Source organism: Nannospalax galili, unplaced genomic scaffold (assembly GCF_000622305.1).
Source record: "Nannospalax galili isolate Female #2095 unplaced genomic scaffold, S.galili_v1.0 scaffold255, whole genome shotgun sequence".
Lineage (NCBI taxonomy): Eukaryota > Metazoa > Chordata > Mammalia > Rodentia > Spalacidae > Nannospalax > Nannospalax galili.
Window position 1 is genome coordinate 3261162 of NW_008338999.1, and position 18839 is coordinate 3280000.

At 39.9% G+C, this 18839-nt stretch overlaps 1 protein-coding gene across 1 annotated transcript in view; it reads right to left on the reverse strand.

The window, feature by feature from the left end:
- The window catches only part of Dpyd (dihydropyrimidine dehydrogenase), a 978758-nt gene that overhangs the window by 3440 nt on the left and 956479 nt on the right, over nucleotides 1-18839 (reverse strand). The window contains exons 21-22 of the mRNA XM_008833683.3: nucleotides 17379-17522; nucleotides 1672-1812 (exon numbers count right to left, since the gene is read on the reverse strand). Coding sequence (XP_008831905.1) covers nucleotides 1672-1812; nucleotides 17379-17522 — 285 coding nt within the window. The remainder of the gene's footprint in view (nucleotides 1-1671; nucleotides 1813-17378; nucleotides 17523-18839) is intronic.

Genomic DNA, 18839 nt, shown 5'->3' on the forward strand with positions numbered 1-18839 from the left:
TTCTACCAGGTTGAATAAAGTAAATGATCTTCATTTCTTAAAAAAGGAGCACTTTATTATTTATCTAGAAAATTCCATTGATCACTTTAAAGATATTATTTTCTAATATACCTATTTATGGCTTGAGGATTTTAATAAAAATAATGGGCCTCTACAGTGCAGAGTTTTAAAATGTACTTTCCCAAACCCTGTATCTTAAAAAAAATCCTTTATTTCCATAATGCAATAGGCCTTGAATGAAAAACTTATCTAAAGGTTTATAATTCTTTTGTTTATCATCATTTTTATTTCATTCATTTGTAAAATCCAACCAGGTCAATGTCACAGTTGTGCAAATGCTATTTAAAACACAGGCGGTAAATGAAGATGCAAATTAAAAGTCTAAGAGAAATTGATGGGATGCATTTTCAAGAGATCCGCCCACCCCTATGGAGCGGAATCTTTCATTTTTCTTTTCTGTCCTGTGACAGATCGTCTGTTGAGGGATAAACTGAAAAGTGACCACAGTCACCACCACTGGTGAAAGAAGATACACATTTCTCTGCCATGAAGAAACTGCTAAGACCAATCTTCACAACCAGTTGGTGGGAAAGGGCATTTCTTTATTACTGTTGTAAAATCCCAATTACTGTGCGATGGAGGAGAATCTGGAGGCAAAAGGAATCAGGTCCTTTCAGAGGAATGCTACTAAATGGGAGTACTCCTTCCCACCCTCAGGAATAGAGCAAAATCTTCCAAAACGGACATTATTTTGACTGCATTTCTGTTTCCAGTTGGATTTCTCCATCCAAATTTTGGATGTTTTTAAGGCTGCACTGTGCACTGAACAGCACCTGCATTAGCTGCTTTCCTCGTTGCTGGGACCAAATACCTGACACAAAGCACTTAAGGAAGGATTATGGTTCCCTGTTCAGAGGATGCCGTCTATCATGGTAGTAGTCATCGGAACACCGCATAGCCATGATGGGAAGACTTGTTACATGTGGGTGGATCAGGAAGCAGAGAGAAGAATAGCTGTGCCACTTAGCTCACATTCTCACTGTCTCCTCTTTATTCAATAGGAAACCCCAACCCATGGGATGCTGCCTCCAACATTCAGGGCAAGTCCTATCCCCTCAATAAATCCTCTCTGGACATACTCTTACAGTCAAGCAAAAAAGTGTGCCTCACTGATGCCCTAGGTGTTTCTTAAACCAAGTTTCTTAGGGGTGACCATGGAAATTAACCATCACAGAGGCATATGTTATGACTTTCTTTAAAAACAAAGACACACGAGCTGGAGAGATGGCTTAGCTGTTAAGAGCACTTGCTGCTCTTACAGAAGATCAGAGTTTGGTTTCCAGTACCCACATAAGGCAGCTCACAGCTGCTAACTCTAGTTCAAGGGGATGTGATGCCCTCCTCTGGCCTCCATACACTCAAACAGACACATAGGCATATACAAAAAATCAATCAAGCAATCAATCAGTCAGTCAATCAGTCAATCTTTTTTTTTTAACAAAGACACAATAGTATGCTAAGAGGGTGAAAAGACAGAAAGAAGACCTTTGGTAAAGGACAAATTTAGTATAGTTGGTTTGAAATGCACTCACTCAAATAGCAACATAAGTTATTTTCCATCCCTAAGAAGAAACATGCTCCACAGCATCTTAATTCCAGTGGGATTCCTACCTGGTAGCCAGAGTCATTACAGGTCATGTAGCATTTACCACAGTTGATGCACATTTCTTCATCAATCAGAGCCACAACTTGCTCCATGTTGTTCAGCTCACCATATGCTCCCAAGTACTGTAGCGCTTTTCCAATTACATCCTGAAAGACAGGCAGTGAATTACTCAGAGTGTTCAATTTTAAAAAGCCCTCCTAATAGCTAATATCAGCCCCAAATTTCCCATTTTGAGATCATGATGCAGTATGTCTTTGAGTGTCCATTACTAGATGAACTTTCCATGGTCTTTAGCTTACATGTTTCTGAAATATGGACAATATACATTCCTGGTTTAGAAATAAAAGACTAGTGGCCATGAAGATGGCTTAGCTGTTAAGGAACTTGACTTCCAAGCACGAGTGCCAGAGCTCGGGTCCCTAGCACCCATGTAAGATATTACGTCAATAAATAAAGTGGAAAGCCACTGAGAAGACTCTTGAAGCTGAAGTCAGTTGGGTTTCTACTAATAACCTAAAACTATTTTTGTGGACAGACATTAAAGATGATACTGTTAACTTTTTTAGTTATTTATTTTCAAGTTTTCATTTTGAAGGATCAAAAAGGAACATAAATGGACAAAAAGTAATGTGTTCACAAAAGAAACTTTAGTTTGCTAGGGATGAGTGGAAAAAAAGAAGAATGCCCTGCATTTCTAGCCTTGTTTTTAGATAGTAAATTTTCATTTGAAAAAGTGCTTTGATAATACACTCACCTGTCATGTCTTGACGAATGTTTCATTATTGAACAGTTCTAATTTATGCTAATTAATTAGGTTGATCCAATAGTTAAATTAGATGTTCTTTTACTTTTAAAGAACTAGCATTTTCTCCACTCACCACTGAAGATCTTTGATGAGGTTACACATGGCTTTGTTTCTCCTATTAACTGGAGGAGTGCTTACTATGGGAAGCACAGAGGATGCTTCATCAACAATAGGAAACACTTTGTTTCACAAAACAAAACAGAAGACTGTAACATGTTTGCCGAATTAGTGTGCTGTCAAGATTTCCTGCTTTTGATTTTAACTATTGAAATGAATATCTTTTGTCTGAAGCAAGGTCCATATTCGAAGAGGTCTGACTCTAATTCGGGGCCAGCTTTCTGCATGCTCTTGGGTATTTTATTTTCTGCACTTCTTTTTCTGACCTTGCTTATCCTTTTTAACCTTTCTTTATCCTTGAGCTCTAAATGGCAATATGATTGTTATTAAAAGCTTTCAAATGGAGTCAAGACTTATATTATTTGTACCTCTTACTGGTATACTTTCAAACCCTAAGATGATAGAAAACCTCACTACTATCTTCCCCAATTTCCTTCCAGTATACTGAAGACACAGTCCCAGCTGTACTGCAGTGTGTTTCTACATGGGCATTTGATGCCCAAATTTCCATTTCACAGTCTACATTTACCAATGCTCTTAGCTTTGCCACTAGAAATCAAAACTGTGCCTAATCCACCCATTGACTTTGATCCACAGCACAAAACTGGACTGCTGTTCAGATTTCCCTAGTTTGGTGAGTAACATTAGGATTTTTCTAATCACGGAGACTTAGAAGGCCACTCTGATTTCTCTCTGCTCTAGTATCACCTGTGACCATGTTTTCTGAGGGTTGGATCTGTGTTATCTTTTGAATCCCCTTTTTGTGTCTACCACCATCTTTCAAGAAGATTCATTAACTCCCAATCATTTTTCTAATCATGTTTATCATTCAAAGAGATCTCAAATGTCTCTACTTCATGAGAAATTCCTCAGTTCTTCTGTCTTCTTTCTTAACCAGATATTAAGATATGTTCTTTCTGCCCCCCCATCTCAATGCACTCTCTTCTCTCTTTCTCAGGATCTGAGATATTATCTATTTTGTGTAATACATGATGAGAGATAAGTTTTGAATCTCTATTATACTTCAGGCTAGTATCATATTGTAAAACCATTTCCTTACTTAAACCACATATATTTTAAGAATAATGAAGTAACTGTGATTTAAGATATGAAATCAAGTAAGTGATGAAGGGATTCAGACTACTGCCATTGGACTGCCAAAGCCATGGTCATGTGCACTCCGCTATGCTGACTCATTTCTTATTTGCTAGCAAATCTTCCCTCATGTTGCAAATATGATTTAAATTTAGGTTCCCCATTGCTGTCTTTCATAGAATTTTATTTACTCTTTGAATAACATGCTGTATCTCGTTCCCTGAAGATCATTAAACATAATGGATACTCATATATTTCTTAAATAAGCATATCTATGTCTAAACTCACAACAGCAGGTACATAATAACAGGGGTTATTGCCTGTTCTACAGAACATTTTTATTAATTTGGGTATTGCACATGCAAAAGATAATCAAGGAGTCAGGAGAGCTTTAATCCTTTCCAACATATTTTTAAATTTATAATATTTTTATTGTGTTTTGTGCATTTCATACAATAGTTCTTAATTAAACTTAGACCCCCCTCCCTGATCCATGACCCCACATACCCTCCCACTGGACCTCAGGCATCCTATAATATATGTTAAGTCCTATCCAGTCAAGCATTTGTACCCAGATGTCCTTCAGTGCAGGTTTATCCACTGGAGTCTCGTCCGTCTATCTAGAGATCTTAAGGAAGATCTACTCTCCCTCACCCAGCAGTAATCAGTTGCCAACAGTTCTCAGGTTAGGGTCTGACTGCCATCCATTTTCCTTGCTCCATGCTGGGCCCTTGTCTGATTGAGTTAGCATATGCTTGACGTCACCATTACTGCAAGTTTATATGAGCAAGCTTCCAGTGGCTTGAAAGCCTGTTTCCTTATGCTCATGGACTAACCCTAACTCTTAGAATCTTTCTACCCCTTCTTCCGCAGTGATCCCTGAGACATGGGTAGGTGAGGTTTAATATAGGAGTCCTATCCAGGGACACACACTCTGCAGTCATTCTCTAAAATTAAGCCAGTTGTGGCCTTCTGTGTGCATTGCACTTTCTTGTATAAGGAGGCTTCTTTGGTGAGAGTTGAGGAATTCACTAGTATTCTCTCCACCCCCTGTCAATGGTCCAGCCCAGCTCTAGAGTCTAATAACCACACGAATGGCACAGCAAACTACCTCTATTGGTGCAGTAGTGGCACTGTTATCTGTACTGGAGGGTGGGGGGGATCAACAGCTGTCTAATTGGATTTAAAACCCTCTCAATGGGAGGAAACTCATGGGTGGCACTGTGATTATATCCAAATATACAGGGCTGGAGAGGTCATAGATGCTAGAGAAAAACCGTGTCTCTGTCATATCTCTAGACAAATGAAATTTCTTACCATATGCTAAATATGGATCCTTATATTTACAAACAAGTATCCCATACATCATTCATAAAAGAAGCTTTGTTTTGCAACCAGTGAAGACTATTACAGAGTTCCACAACTGGTCAAACACAGACAATATACATCAGAGAGGTGCCCAGCCCTAGGTGACATATCTACAGTGGAACCTCTATGCCTAAGGCTCATTGAACTTTTCAATATTTTAAGATAGTATATGCATGAGTTTACTATCTGGATGTAAAAGATTATATATAATAGAAAATACCCCCCCCCAATCAAGTAAATAAATCAGTCAAAACAGTTCTTGTACTGAATCAGATCATGATGGCCCAAATCACCAGTTAAATACTCAACATGACGATTAAGCAGGAACCTCCCTAGACAGTCATGAGGCTTGTAGAGATTTTTCTAAAGTAGCCATATATATGCCCAAGAGATTTTGTAAGATGTAAGTCCATACTCTTTGTACGTTAAACATGCCTTTTACTTTATGTTGGAGACTTGAAGATGACTATTAAAAACATCATTATTTAACATGAAACCAGGTAAAACAAGTTCTTTGGAGCTTTTAGAAGTCATTAGCACAGGGTGTTAAAAATCCATCCATCATAGTTCTTTAAGTATATTCTATTTCTTTTTAAACGTACAGAAGAATAGTATTTAAAATCGATTGGCAAGTATTAAAGGACAAAATGAATTGTCATTTTATGTGGCTAAAAAGTTAGACATTTTTTTAAAAAACCCAACACTTCCAAGCTATACTGTTAGCTGATGAATACCCCCGAATATACATCCTGCAACTCGGAGTTTGCAGAAAGATGGGGATCATCAGTCAGGCACAAATGGCTCATGTGGTCCCACTTGGCTACATATCAGCAGAGTTTGGGGTATCTACAGTCACTACTCCACCCAAGGTGTGCATATAAAAAGGTCCAGCACTCCATGTCTCCCTCCCTGATTACTGGGAATATTTACATGTGAAGAACATATGCCAAATCCTTTAGATTATAGATGATACTTTTGGTTTTTTTATATGTATGTGTATGTAGTGTATGTGTATATGTATATATGTATTTTTTTGTGTGTGGATACATGTGGGGTGTGTGTGTGTGTACATAGGCCTGGGTATCTTCCTAGCTCACTCTACACCTCACCTATATATTGAGGCAGGGTCCCTTGTTGATACTGGAGCTCACCATTTTGACTAGTCTGGCTAGCTAGTTCAGTCTGGGGATTCTCAGTTTTTGCCTTCCATGCACTGGGATCATGGGAGGGCCACCATGCCTACCCAGCTTTTAAGTGGGTTTTGGGGATCCAAACTCTGCTCCTCATGCTTGTGTGGCAAGTGCTTAACCCAGTGTATTATCTCCATAACCCAACATACTTGATTTTAATGCAAGGGCTTACAGAGTTAGTGCTACAAAGGCCTACAGAACTGCAGAATCATACCCATATCAATTAATTATTTGCTTAGGATAATCAAACAAAATTTTTGTGAAGAGATGAATCAGTCAATATTTCTGTTTGATATAAAGTTTAGGGTCAAAGAATGTGGCCCAAAAGGGACTCGATCCCATCTCTGATTGCTTTGCACTTTCCTCATGATGAGTAATACAAATTATTAGTTTTCAACCTACTTTTAAAGCTGATTGAAGTATCTTTAAATTGTGATTGTTATCTGGCATATTAACTGCTCTGTCCTTACATTTGATTAGCATATTTCCTACAATTCCTGTAAATATGTGCCCTTCAAAGGCCAGGACCAAGGACAACATGCTGTGGGCAATCAGTGTGACTTTTAACCTGAAGGATCCAGGATTTAAATTATTTGGGTAGAGCTGCTTAATTGCTTTCCTGTGTCCTTATCTGCACCATAACCAGTGCCTCAGGTTCTTATCTTGTCAGTCCTTGCCTTACAACCCTAGCAGAAGAGGAAATGAGATCATTTGCTTTGCTCTCCCAAAATTTATGCTGTTCTTAATTTCTTCCTTCATTAACACTCCTATGTCAAAAGTTAAGTGATCTTTGTACTGTTCCATTGGGTCTAGGTCAGTCTTTCTGGTCTATCTTGTCTTCACTATTGTCAACCCTTCTAGATTTCCTTATCAGCTTCTTTTTTCCTTCCCTGCTTTGTTCCTACCTTTCTTTCTCTTTTGGTCATCATCATTGATAGAATTTTAAATCAAAGCCCCCCAGATTAAAGTAAACTGAAACTAAGTTTCCCAGGCTATATTCTGGGAAACTGTACAAGGAAATAAAAGAAAAATAATTCTAACTATAGAAAAGAAAAGATGACCTTTCATGCTTCCTTGAGCTGGAAAAATACCTGAAAAATCCCCCTCCCATTTTTGCTGTAACCATGTAACCGAGCACTCCTACTGTGACCTAGATGCCAGCTCCTCCAACCTGAATACCAGCCCCTCCTACTGCTTGTGGTTTGTGGTTTCTGTCTATATAACCCAGCTTCTAAACTGAATCTGCACTTCCCCTTTTGATTAAGGGGGAGGGCCTATATAGATGCAATAAATTCCTCTTGCAAGTTGCATCTTCTGGTTTGAGGACTGAGTTATTGGGGTGCGACCTCCTGAGAACGTAGGGTACCCCAGTCTGGGGGTCCTACAATCATCATCAGAGGCAGGGTCTCACTATGGATCACTGGCTGGCCTGGAACTTGCTATGTAGATCAGCCCAGCCTCAAACTCACAGAGATCCACTTGCTTCTGCCTCCCAAGTGTTGGGATTAAAGGCGTGCACTGCCCCGCCCTGTTTGGTTGTTTTGAGGTAGGGCCTCAGTCAGTAACCTAGGTTGTCCTGGAACTTGCTATGTAGCTCAGACCGACACTGACACTGTCTCAATTCCCCTGCCTCATCCTGCCCAGTACTGGGATTATAGGTGTGAACTACCATGCTTTTTCCTTAAAGAACCTGGAGTAATATTTATTTTTCACTTGGTTGATAATCTGAAGCACAAGTACTCTTAAAATTATAACATGCAACTTACTACTTGTTCTTGCATAGCTCTGTGAGCTAGGAGGCAAGCAGGAAAGCTGTACTCCAAGAAAAAGTGGTCTAATTTAAAGTCATTCGGTGAGGAAATAGCTTCATAAGCTGAGATGGGGATGGCAGAGACACACCGTGATTCAAAATACGAAGGGTAGATTGTCCAGCGAGAGCCAGAGAATTAAATGCACCAAGGGATAGGCTAGAAGTAAGTGAAGGTGGTGAGAGAGGATCATGGGAGAGAGCATGTCCACAAGAGAGGACTGCAGGATCTGCGACTCTGATCACAAAATCCTTTTCATGTGGGATGGGCTCAGGCTTACAGTGGCAAGTTCCTGACACTGTGGGTTTCCATTGAGTTAATGAAACTGTATTTTTATGATATGTTACTTATCTTGGGCTCTATCTCTCAGATGTATTTTCCTCCTCCTTTTCAATTCTAAGAACACTTTATGAGGATGTTAGGGAAGATAATAGAAATGGAATAGTTCTTTGTAACTGTGATTTAACAATACACCATCTGTTCAAAGTAGTGGGTGTATTTTTTTTCTTTTTGACTTTTAATAGACAAAAATGCATTTCTATTTTACCTAATATTTTCTCCAAACTCAGGTCACTTGAGCGAACTTGATCTATGCTTGAATCTCGATGTCGCTCTTCCATGCTTATCACCGATAAGTGACTTATCTTTTCTCATAGGACTATTGAGCACTAACTTATTTAAATGTTTAACCTTCTTCTTACTCTTTGGGAAATACTGAGTGATTAGGTCATCCAATTTCTGACTGACATCTTCTCATCCTTGATCCATCCTCAGGCTAGAGACCCTATGTCCTAATTACATGTCTTGTTGCTGCAAAAAGTATACGACAAATGGGACTTAAGGAAGGAAGGGTTGGGTTTATTCTGGCTCACAGTTTGAGGGGACATCATGGGAGGGAATGCAGCAGAAGTATGAGGCATCTGGTCACACTGTATCCGTGGTCAAGAGGCAGAGAGAGATAAATGTTGGTGCTCAGCTCCTCTCTCTTTTTTATTTCACTATGGAATGGTACCTCCTACATTTAGGGTGGGTCTTTCTACCTTAATTAACTTACTCTAGAGAATCCCACCCTGGAGTGCTCAGATCAGTTTCCATGGTATATTGAAATCTCATCAATTTGATAATCAAGACTAATCATGACACCTGACTATGAGATTGCATCTGAATTTCTCTAAATGTCCTCCAGTTAGATTTATGAAATATGGGGGTACTTGTGTATCTAAACAGAGACTATTTTTGTTGGCCTAATAAATTCTAAGTTCACGTGAATGGTTATCTCTTTCAGAATTTTTTAGGTGCCCTCTCCCCTGGCAAAAATACATATATTTAAAAAATAAGGATTCAGAAATAAGCCCGTGCAATCAGTCTTCTTTCTTCTGAGAGATGGCATTTCCATCAGCAAGGCTGTTCAAAACCTTTTCAGATGTTTTTCCTTTAATGGAGTGGGATTTCCATCTGAAGTCTACAAAGACTTCCAGGGCTCCTCTATCCTGTCCATCCATATTAAGCATCTGGTTATGAGACCTCTGATGTCCCCAGATGACATTTCCATTTTCTTTCATTTCAGCATCCTGCAGCCGCCTCCTACTCATGTCACCTTCAGGCTTGTGGATTTTCACGAGTGTGCATATCTGACATATGCTGCTCTTCCTTCAACCCTTTGACCAGACCTCCTTATCCTGAGCAACACCTTCTATTGTTGTATTCTGGTCAAGTCAGGCATCGCACATCAATAAATCCCCATATGACTTAAGATATTATTTTCTTAGCCAAATTCTACTCAGTTTTTAAACTTCAACATGATACATTTTCAACTGCTTTCAATGGTCCTTAGACAACTGAAGGCACGGAAGTTGTCCCCAGACTGTTTCTCTGGTTCCTTCTGAAAACTGCCAGGCAAGTCTCTCACTATTTTTCTTTCTGTGTGGTCCCCTTTGTACTCTGTGGTATCTAATATGGTGTTACAGTTTTATCTGAGTACTTTTCTCCATCCTTTCACAATTTAATTGAAATAATAAAGTACTCGATCAGGCTGACTGGACTCCTGCCAGTCTTATGAGATGCCGTCCATCTCCCCCTAGAAGCAGCAGGAGGAAGCAATGAAAACATCTCTAGTGCCCCTAAACCATTCATTTTCCTACCCAGAAATTCAAAGGCATTAGAGATACATTCCTGGCTTCATAAAGAGAACGAGAATCCATTCTCATATATATCAACAGAACTGGGATGCATTGTGGGACTTTATAAGTCTTGGCAGGCTCTCAAGTCTCTGTTATCTGCTGCGTGGGAATATAGCACGTTTCTCATTTAGCTGCACCACATGTGCACACTGTCACTTCAGTTGTCCTTGGCCAGGGGGCAAAGTTGCTCCAGTAGAAGGCTCTGCATGCTTTCTTGTCTATGGCACAGGTGACCATGGCATATGCCAGGGCTGTTTTCACATGCTCTTAGATTACCTTGTAGAAGGAAGCCTTCGTAGCCATGGTGGGAGGCCAGGTCTCTTTTTCTCCCTTTATCTCATTCATCTCTTCAGCCTTTTAGTGCTGGTATAGATGACCTGTGTCTGCCCTAGAATTCTTTGCTTTCTGTTTACTTCATAGACGAAGCAGTTCCATTATATGGCAATAAGGATGGTGAATGTCATTATAAAATGTGACCAGGATTCAGGGGTGACAAAGAGGAAGTGAACTAGATATCAGGGCATCTCCACAGCGCCCTATCCTTCCCTAGAAAGGGAACCCAGGGCTTGTAGGGTCACTTTTCAGGGTGACAAACTGATTGTAAAGGCTTCCAGTTCCGACGAGGGCATCACAGTGAAACACTAAGGATCGTCCAGCCCTCTTGGTGCTCCACGTGGATCCTTACTGATTTTCAATCAATCTGCTCCCTTGTTTTTTAAATTGCAATAAGATTAATGAAGAAAATATGGGGCTAGAGAGATGGCCCAGTGGTTAAGAGCAAGTACTGCTCTTGTAAAGGTCCTAAATTTGGTCTTAGCACCAGGTTGGGTGGTCCACAGCCACCTGTAACACCAGCCCCAAGGGATCCAACACCCTCTTCTGGTCTCCACAGGTACCTACACTTATGTGCAAAAACTCACACATAGACACACAGAGACATATAATTTTAAAAAGAAAATAAATATTTTAAAAGATTAAGGGGCTGGAGAGAACGCTTAGTGGTTAAAAGCACTGGCTGCTTTTCCAGAGGGCCCAAGTTAGGTTCCCAGCACCCATATGGTAGCTAACTCCAGTTTCAGGGTATCCAATGCCCTCTGCTGGCCTCTGGAGGCATTGCATGAAGTGGGTGCACTTACAGGCAAAACACTCATACACATAAAACTTTTATTATTATTATTATTATTATTATTATTACTATTAATGTGTATGTGTGTATTGCCTGCATGTGTGTAAGTGCACCCATGTCATGCAGTGCCCATGGAGGTCAGAAGAGGGTGTTGGATACCCTGGAACTGGAGTTATGTAGTCTTGTTGGCCACCACCAGGGTGCTGGGAATTGAACCCAGATCTTCTGCAAGAGCAGCCTATGCTCTTAACCACTGAGCCATCTTTCCAGCCCCTAAAACATTTTTTAAGAGTTATTAAGGAAACCAAGTGGGGCTTTAGAGATATTTCAATTGGTAAAATGCCTGCTGTGCAAGCATGGGGATCTGAGCTCAGCCCAAGTAAAAGCTGGATGTGGGATATGGTACTCGTAATCCCAGCACTTGGAAGGTGGAGGCAGCAGCCTCTGGGATGTCCTGGCTGGCCAGCATAACCAAATTCTAAGCCAATGCAGAGACTGTCTTAAAAAACAAGGTGGATGGCACCTGAGGAATGACAACTGGGGTTGATTGCTATATTTCACATTTACACACAAAGGTGTATGAGCACCTGCACACACATAACACACACATGCAAACACACATACATACAGCACACAATAAAAGAAAACTGAGGTATAGCCTTCCTCGGTGTTTCTCAGTTCTGTCCTTTCTATGAACTCTTATTCAGCAAAAGGAGTCTACCACTTTGACATCACTACCTGCTTAAGTCCAAGGATTGATATCGATTTAAGATTCTGTGACTGTGTAGCATGACAAATATATTAGAATATTATACTTGGGAAGCATAGTGATTGTCTTAGAACTTTGTTCCCTCATCCCATGATAGGACAGTGCCTTAGAGCACAGGTTCAAATCTTAGCTTTAATAATACCTTCCTAAGCTGCATGGTGATCTTGGGTAACTGACTTAACCTCTCTGTTTTTCAATGATGAAATCAGTAAAATGGGAGGGATACAAGCATCTCTTCTCATTGGGTTATTGTGAGACTTAAGTGAGCTAATTTACAAACATGTTACAGTGCTTGAAACCTCCTAAGAACTCAATAAATATTAGCTTTTTATTATTAATTCTGTTTAATTAACACTAATTTATTAGACTCTGTTTTAAATATCACCATCTCTGTGAAGCTTTCCACAATTATCTGAGGCAGAACTAATTCCTTTCACTCCTCTGTGTTCTCAGAGCATTTTCCATGTATTTGATTGAACTGTAAATAATATTAACATGTGTCTTTCTTCCTTGCCATACCATGAGCTCTAAAAAGACAGACTTCCATCTTTTAAAAATTCCATCTAGTTGGGCATGGTGGCACACGCCTTTAATCCCAGCACTCAGGAGGCAGAGGCAGGTGGTCTACATAGTGAGCTCCGGGGCAGCTGGGGCTACAGGGAGACCCTGTCTCAAAAAGACTTAAAAAAAAAAAAAGACAGACTTCCATCTTTTAAAAATTCCATCTAGCTGGGCATGGTGGTACACGCCTTTAATCCCAGCACTCAGGAGGCAGAGGCCAGCCTGGTCTACATAGTGAGTTCCAGGACAGCTGGGGCTACAGGGAGACCCTGTCTCAAAAAGACCAAAAAAAAAAAAAAATTCCATCTGAAAATAGGGATCATGCTGGATTCCTGATCCCTAGCACAGTTTCTGGGTTGTAATGAGTATGCAATAGATATATGGCAATGGTCCATCTCTATGGATACAGTAAAATCCAGAGTCTTGGAACATATATAATATTTCTTTGGACTTTACCACAGTCCTTACTGCCTTGATGGTCAAGTAGAAATTATTCAACAAAAATTTGTTGATTGATTGAGTTTGAAACCGTCTACTTGTCGACCAAGAGACTGTTCAGTTATATTAGAGGCAATTGAAAGGGAAAAAAAGATCCAAAGCTCAGCTCTATTGAGCATGGTGTCTTCAAAACTAATATCTTCATGTTACAATCAGGGGAGCTGAGGTAGATTGGAAACTGGGATGTGTGGCTGCAAAGCTTGTCTCGACAAGAGGGGTTCAGGTAACTCTGAGGGGTACTGGGGATCCTTCCAAGGCAGATGGGGACTCACATACTATGGTAGCAGAGAGAGTAAACAAACAGCATCAAGGAGCTTAAACAGTGGAGCAGAGGAATCTGTAAAGAGGCCAGCAGAGAGGATGGAGGAAACAGCCTGAAATAAGCAGGTAGATGGACAGAGAAAATATTAGGCATGAAAACAGGTAATTCAGGCCCTTCAGGAAAAGGCAAAAAAGAGAAAAATGGCCTATCAGGCACTGAAGGAGCACAGAAAACACAAAAGGAATAATGGAGCACTTGAATGTGGGCTAGAAATGAACAACAGGACAAGAAGCAAGGTAAGGCCAGGAAGCAAGCTCTAATGCATGAGCAGACAGTATCGGACTCTTCATGGGAACATAGCAGTTGATTTCCACAGGGCTGAACAACCATGTGGCCATCTCATCCAGACAGGTGGTCTAAAGAGTGAACTAAGAGCATACAAGTGATAATACATGTAGCCCCTTTCATTTGGATACAACTGTGCTGTGTACAATACTCACATACACAGCCTTTCATTTAGATCACTTGAATTAAGGCCTAAGACATCATCTCTCAGTTACTCTCCATGCTGCCAGTCTGGGTTTCTGTAACAGCCTTTGACTGGTCTCTGTTGTCAACCTCAGGTCATCTGACACCACTGAAAGTGGAAAGAACCTTTGCAATAATAAGTCAACTCGTATTACTCTTCCTTTCAAGAAACCTCAATGGTTTCCTGCCAAGGACGTCCCTATGCAGGGTTCTTGTTTCTCAATGGGAAGGTCTTCCCCTAGATATCCACATGGTTCATTCATTACTTCACTTTGGGGGATGTTTGCTCAAGTGCTATTCATCAAGCAAGTGTTCCTGAGTAGCCTCTTTAGGAAGTCCTGTTCTCTTAATCTTGCTATATCGTTTTCCATTTGGAATAGTGCATATTCACTGTTTCTCCTTGCTACGATGCAGGCTCCATGAGAACTAGGGTTGGCTCACTCCTGGAGTGCTGGGACTGGAATAATACTATTCTATAGTGACTAATCGATGATTATTGTATGAAGCAATGTAGTCATAGTGACTTTACCATCATTGCAAGCTAAAGGCTGGAATATCACTGACTGCCTATCACGGGCACAGTGAAGCCATGCAAGATGTCCTTGTAAAACATCTGGTGATTCCTGACCCCGTAGACCAGGACCTTATTCTTAAGTTGTCTTCTATTATTGGTTTCTCCTATGCTAGCATGTTCTTCAAGTCATGATTCTGTTTTCTATGATCACTTCGTTTCACTGGAATCCCCAGAATTCCTTATTCTCACATAGGATAATTAACAACATCAATAGAAAATGCATAAGATGCTCTTGTCTTATGACTGGCACAGTAGGCAATTGAATGTCAGTTCTTTCTCCTCTATTTCTTCAAGTACAAGTCCACGGTTCCCTTGAATTTATCAATTTTGAAATATTCAAATCTGAAATTTTGGGCTGGAGAGATGGCTCGGTGATTAAGAACACTGGTTGTTCTTGCAGAAGACCTGGGTTTGAATCCCAGCATCCACATGGCAGCTAACAACTGTCTGTAACTCCAGTTCCAGGGGATCCGACAGCCTCTTCTGTCCTCTGTGGGCATTGTACAACATGGGTGCACTTACCTACATGCAGGCAATACACACATACACATAAAATAAAAATAATAAATAAAATATTTTTTAAAAATCTGAAATTTTTATCCTGCATTAAAAATTCCACCAAACCTAAAGATATAAAGAACTAAATTCTGATTTGCTCCATTTTTCTTTAGCTCTGTGGAACCAACAGACTTTATCAGTTGAGTCCTCTTATTTTACAACTTTTTCTATCTCTTATGTTTTATATAATGAGAATTGTTAAACTCTGGGTGGAGAATTAATAAAACTATGAATTTCATCCTGGCCTTCACTATAAGAGCCATTCACCAAATGCAGACCACGTTATAGCTTAGTCAATACTCTCCTCACTAATCCCTGTGGAGTTTATAGGGCTCCTTTAATTCATCTGACCAACATGTTAAGTACTTTAGGGTAGCTGTGACCACAAATTGAAAGCTCAACTTAACAGAGGTAAAGATTTTGACTCATGGTTTCAGAGAGGCCAGCCTACCCCACGGCAGGGGGGTAATGGTGGAGCACAGCAGCTCAGACATAGCAAACACGAAGTAGAGAAAGGGAGGAGAGAAGGGCCAGGGTGAGGTAGAAGCCCTACTGATGCAGCTATTTCTCCAAGTAGGCCTACTTCTTACTTTTACTGCTCTCCACCCTTGTCATCACATCACAAATTCATCAAGATTAATACATTCATCAGGCCACAGCCCTCCCTGATAGGATCCTCTCTGGAATGCCCTCACCAGCACCCCCAGAGCTATGCTTTCCTAATCTCTTAGGCATTTTTCAATTCATTCAAGTCAACATGTAAGATGTACCATGCCTTCATTGGCTCCTAGGGTATAAATTAGGGTTTGTGAAACATTTCCTACATCTTATAGTTTTTCTACAGAGTTCATATCACAAACACAATTCTACATTGTGTGCCAGGCTTTGTTTACTACTTGTGTCCTTCTTTTGTATGTCTCACGACTTTACAGAATACGCAACAGAAAACTGACTAAAATGCACCACTTATCCAAGATGGTTTGATATATCCTCGAACTCAGTTTCCTCCTATTTGATAAGGACACGTCCATGACCACCTCTTCCTTCTCCTCTGCTCCTCTTTGTCCTCTTTCTCTGTCTCCTTCCTCTTCCTCCTCTTCCTGCCTCCTGCTCCCCTGCCTTCCTTCTCTTCTTTTGAGACAAGGTCTTGATAACCATTCCAGGGTCACTAGGAACTCACGATCCTCCTGCCTCAGTCTCCTGAGTATGCCACCTATAAAATAGTCTGGGTTGTTTTGTATCTTGACTGTGGTTGCGAATATGCAGACTTGGTAGACAGGTCAGATCAGTATCCTCGTTGTGATTACCAGGTAGGTACTGAGGATATGCCTGAAATCCCATCACTCAGGCTGAGGCAGGAGGATCTAAGCCAACTTTAGAAACAGAGCCAAACCTTTTCTTTAAAAAAAAAAGGGAGGGGGTAAGAAAAGTCCAAACCCCTCAATTCTTAGGTGCAATGTTGGTATAGATTTCCAGCACATTGTCTTTGAACACTGGATAAACATACATTAAGGCTTTCATATAATCTAATGTAATGTTGATTTTTGTTTTATCCAGAATAAACTCTTTTTTAACATTTTTTCTTTATTTTTATTTTATGTGTATGAGTGTTATGACTACATGTGTGCAACTGTATCTGTGTTATTCAGTGCCTGTGGAGGACAGAAGGGGCTGCTGGATACTCTGTAACTGGAGTTATGGACCGTTGTTAGTTGCCATGTGGGTGCTGGGATTCAAACTTGGGTCTTCTGTAAGAATAGCCAGTGCTCTTAACTGCTGCGCCATCTCTCTAGCCCTGATTATCCAGAATAAACTCTTGAATCCCATATAAATATACAGGCTTTCCTGAGGTTAAACTATAGATTCTCCCCCAAATGTAAATTACATTAATGTCACTTTTACATACTCATAATTTACTTGTTTTGTGTGATTGATATAGGTTCTCCTGGAGTTAACTATGATGACAATACTAGTAGTTGACAATAGGAACACCAAGAATTTATCTTAGTATCTCCTGACATATTAATACACAAAATTTTCCATGAAACACAAACTAGACAGTGACACAAGAAGTGTGAAATATCCAAATAAGTGTATGATACACAAATAAGAGGTTATTCAATCATTTGAAGGTATTTTCATGGATAGAATTTTAGAATCTTTATGAATACTGAGAAAATGTAAAATCAATGCTGCATTTGAGGACCAAAAAAGCTTTCAAACCATATTTGTGTGGGACACAGACCCATCTATGTATTTGGCTTAATTTTTACCTTGATGGCAGGAATCGGCTTTTTAGGGATAAATTTTTTTCTCTGTGGTGGCAGATAAACTCCAGTTTGCTCTTTCTGTCTGATCTTGATCTTTGCTATGATTTCCTTGCGCTGTTCAAGGTAAGGTCCAAAGCTTGGCAGTTTCTAAAGGGAAAACACGTAGATAAGAAAGCATATTAGCTCATGGAAAGCAATGAGGGAGGAGAATTCTACACACAAATATCAACAAACAAACAAACAAACAAACGAGTATTTGGGAACTATTTCATGTCCCCTGTTAAAGAGGGTTTTATTTCTTCCAGAGCCACTAGTCTTCTAGGTATCAAATTCTATCTGGAATTGAAAAGAAAAGAGCCAACTATGTATGTGTTAGGTGTAGATGTTAGTTAAAATTCATTTCTAAATGGAATGGATTTTGCCATAGCAAACCAAATCTACTCACTTAGAACAATAGCTATTAGACCATTTGTTTAGTTTATATAGACAGAAGGTGAAACCTACTGATGCTTTATTTTCCCCTTTATCAGGATTTTAGCACAATATAGACACAGCTATAGCCTCTGACAAATGCTTCTGTCAATAGCAAAGGTATTTTGCCAAAGTTCTCATCCGTTTTTCCATTTTATTGTGTTCAAATTCTTACTACGTCTCTTTAAAGATTGTAACTAATGTTGATTGCAACTTACTGGAATAGTTGGAAATCAAAGTGGTAAAAACATTGATTCCTCTGTACAGAAAATAAACTGTATTTTACACGAAGGAGGCAAAAAATAGAAATGAAAGGCAGAGGGTATATTGCAGTGCCTAACAAACTCTATCAGTATTCAGAATCACATCACAGCCTTAAATCTCAAGGTTATTCGATTTTACTTTACTAAGTTCATTTAGGAAGATACCTGGGTGCCATGGAAAAATGCTAAGTGGTTTCAAGTTAACACAAAAATGCCCTCACCATTCATTAGCCCTCAATTATTTCCTCTTCACTTTGTCCTTCTCCTCTTCAAGAACCTTTGATCTTCACTTTTACTGGCATATCCCACTGATGACAGACACTACTGAATTCCAAATGTTTTGTGCCAGCCTATAACCTGGAATTGTTATGTCTCTTTTATAAGACTGCAAAAACACCCTCTCCATCCTGCAGAATAAAGTCCATTTATCTAGCTGATGGAAGTGTGGAAAACTACAGTGCTCGAAGGTTATCCTGATCTCTGACCTATCAGGTACTCAGTGAAAAATCACACTTGTTTCAAGGCATAGGCCTGCACTTGCCAGTTTGCATAAGGCCCCAGGGGCATGAGATCTCTAGATTGCAGGGAGGTAGATGCATCAGCGAGCCAAACTAGGCAGACCAGACTGCGGACAGCACTTGTACACTCACATCAGTGAAGAATGTATTTATGAGGAAATATACCTAAGCCTGTTACTTTGATTTATATTCACTATAATTATGTCAAGAAG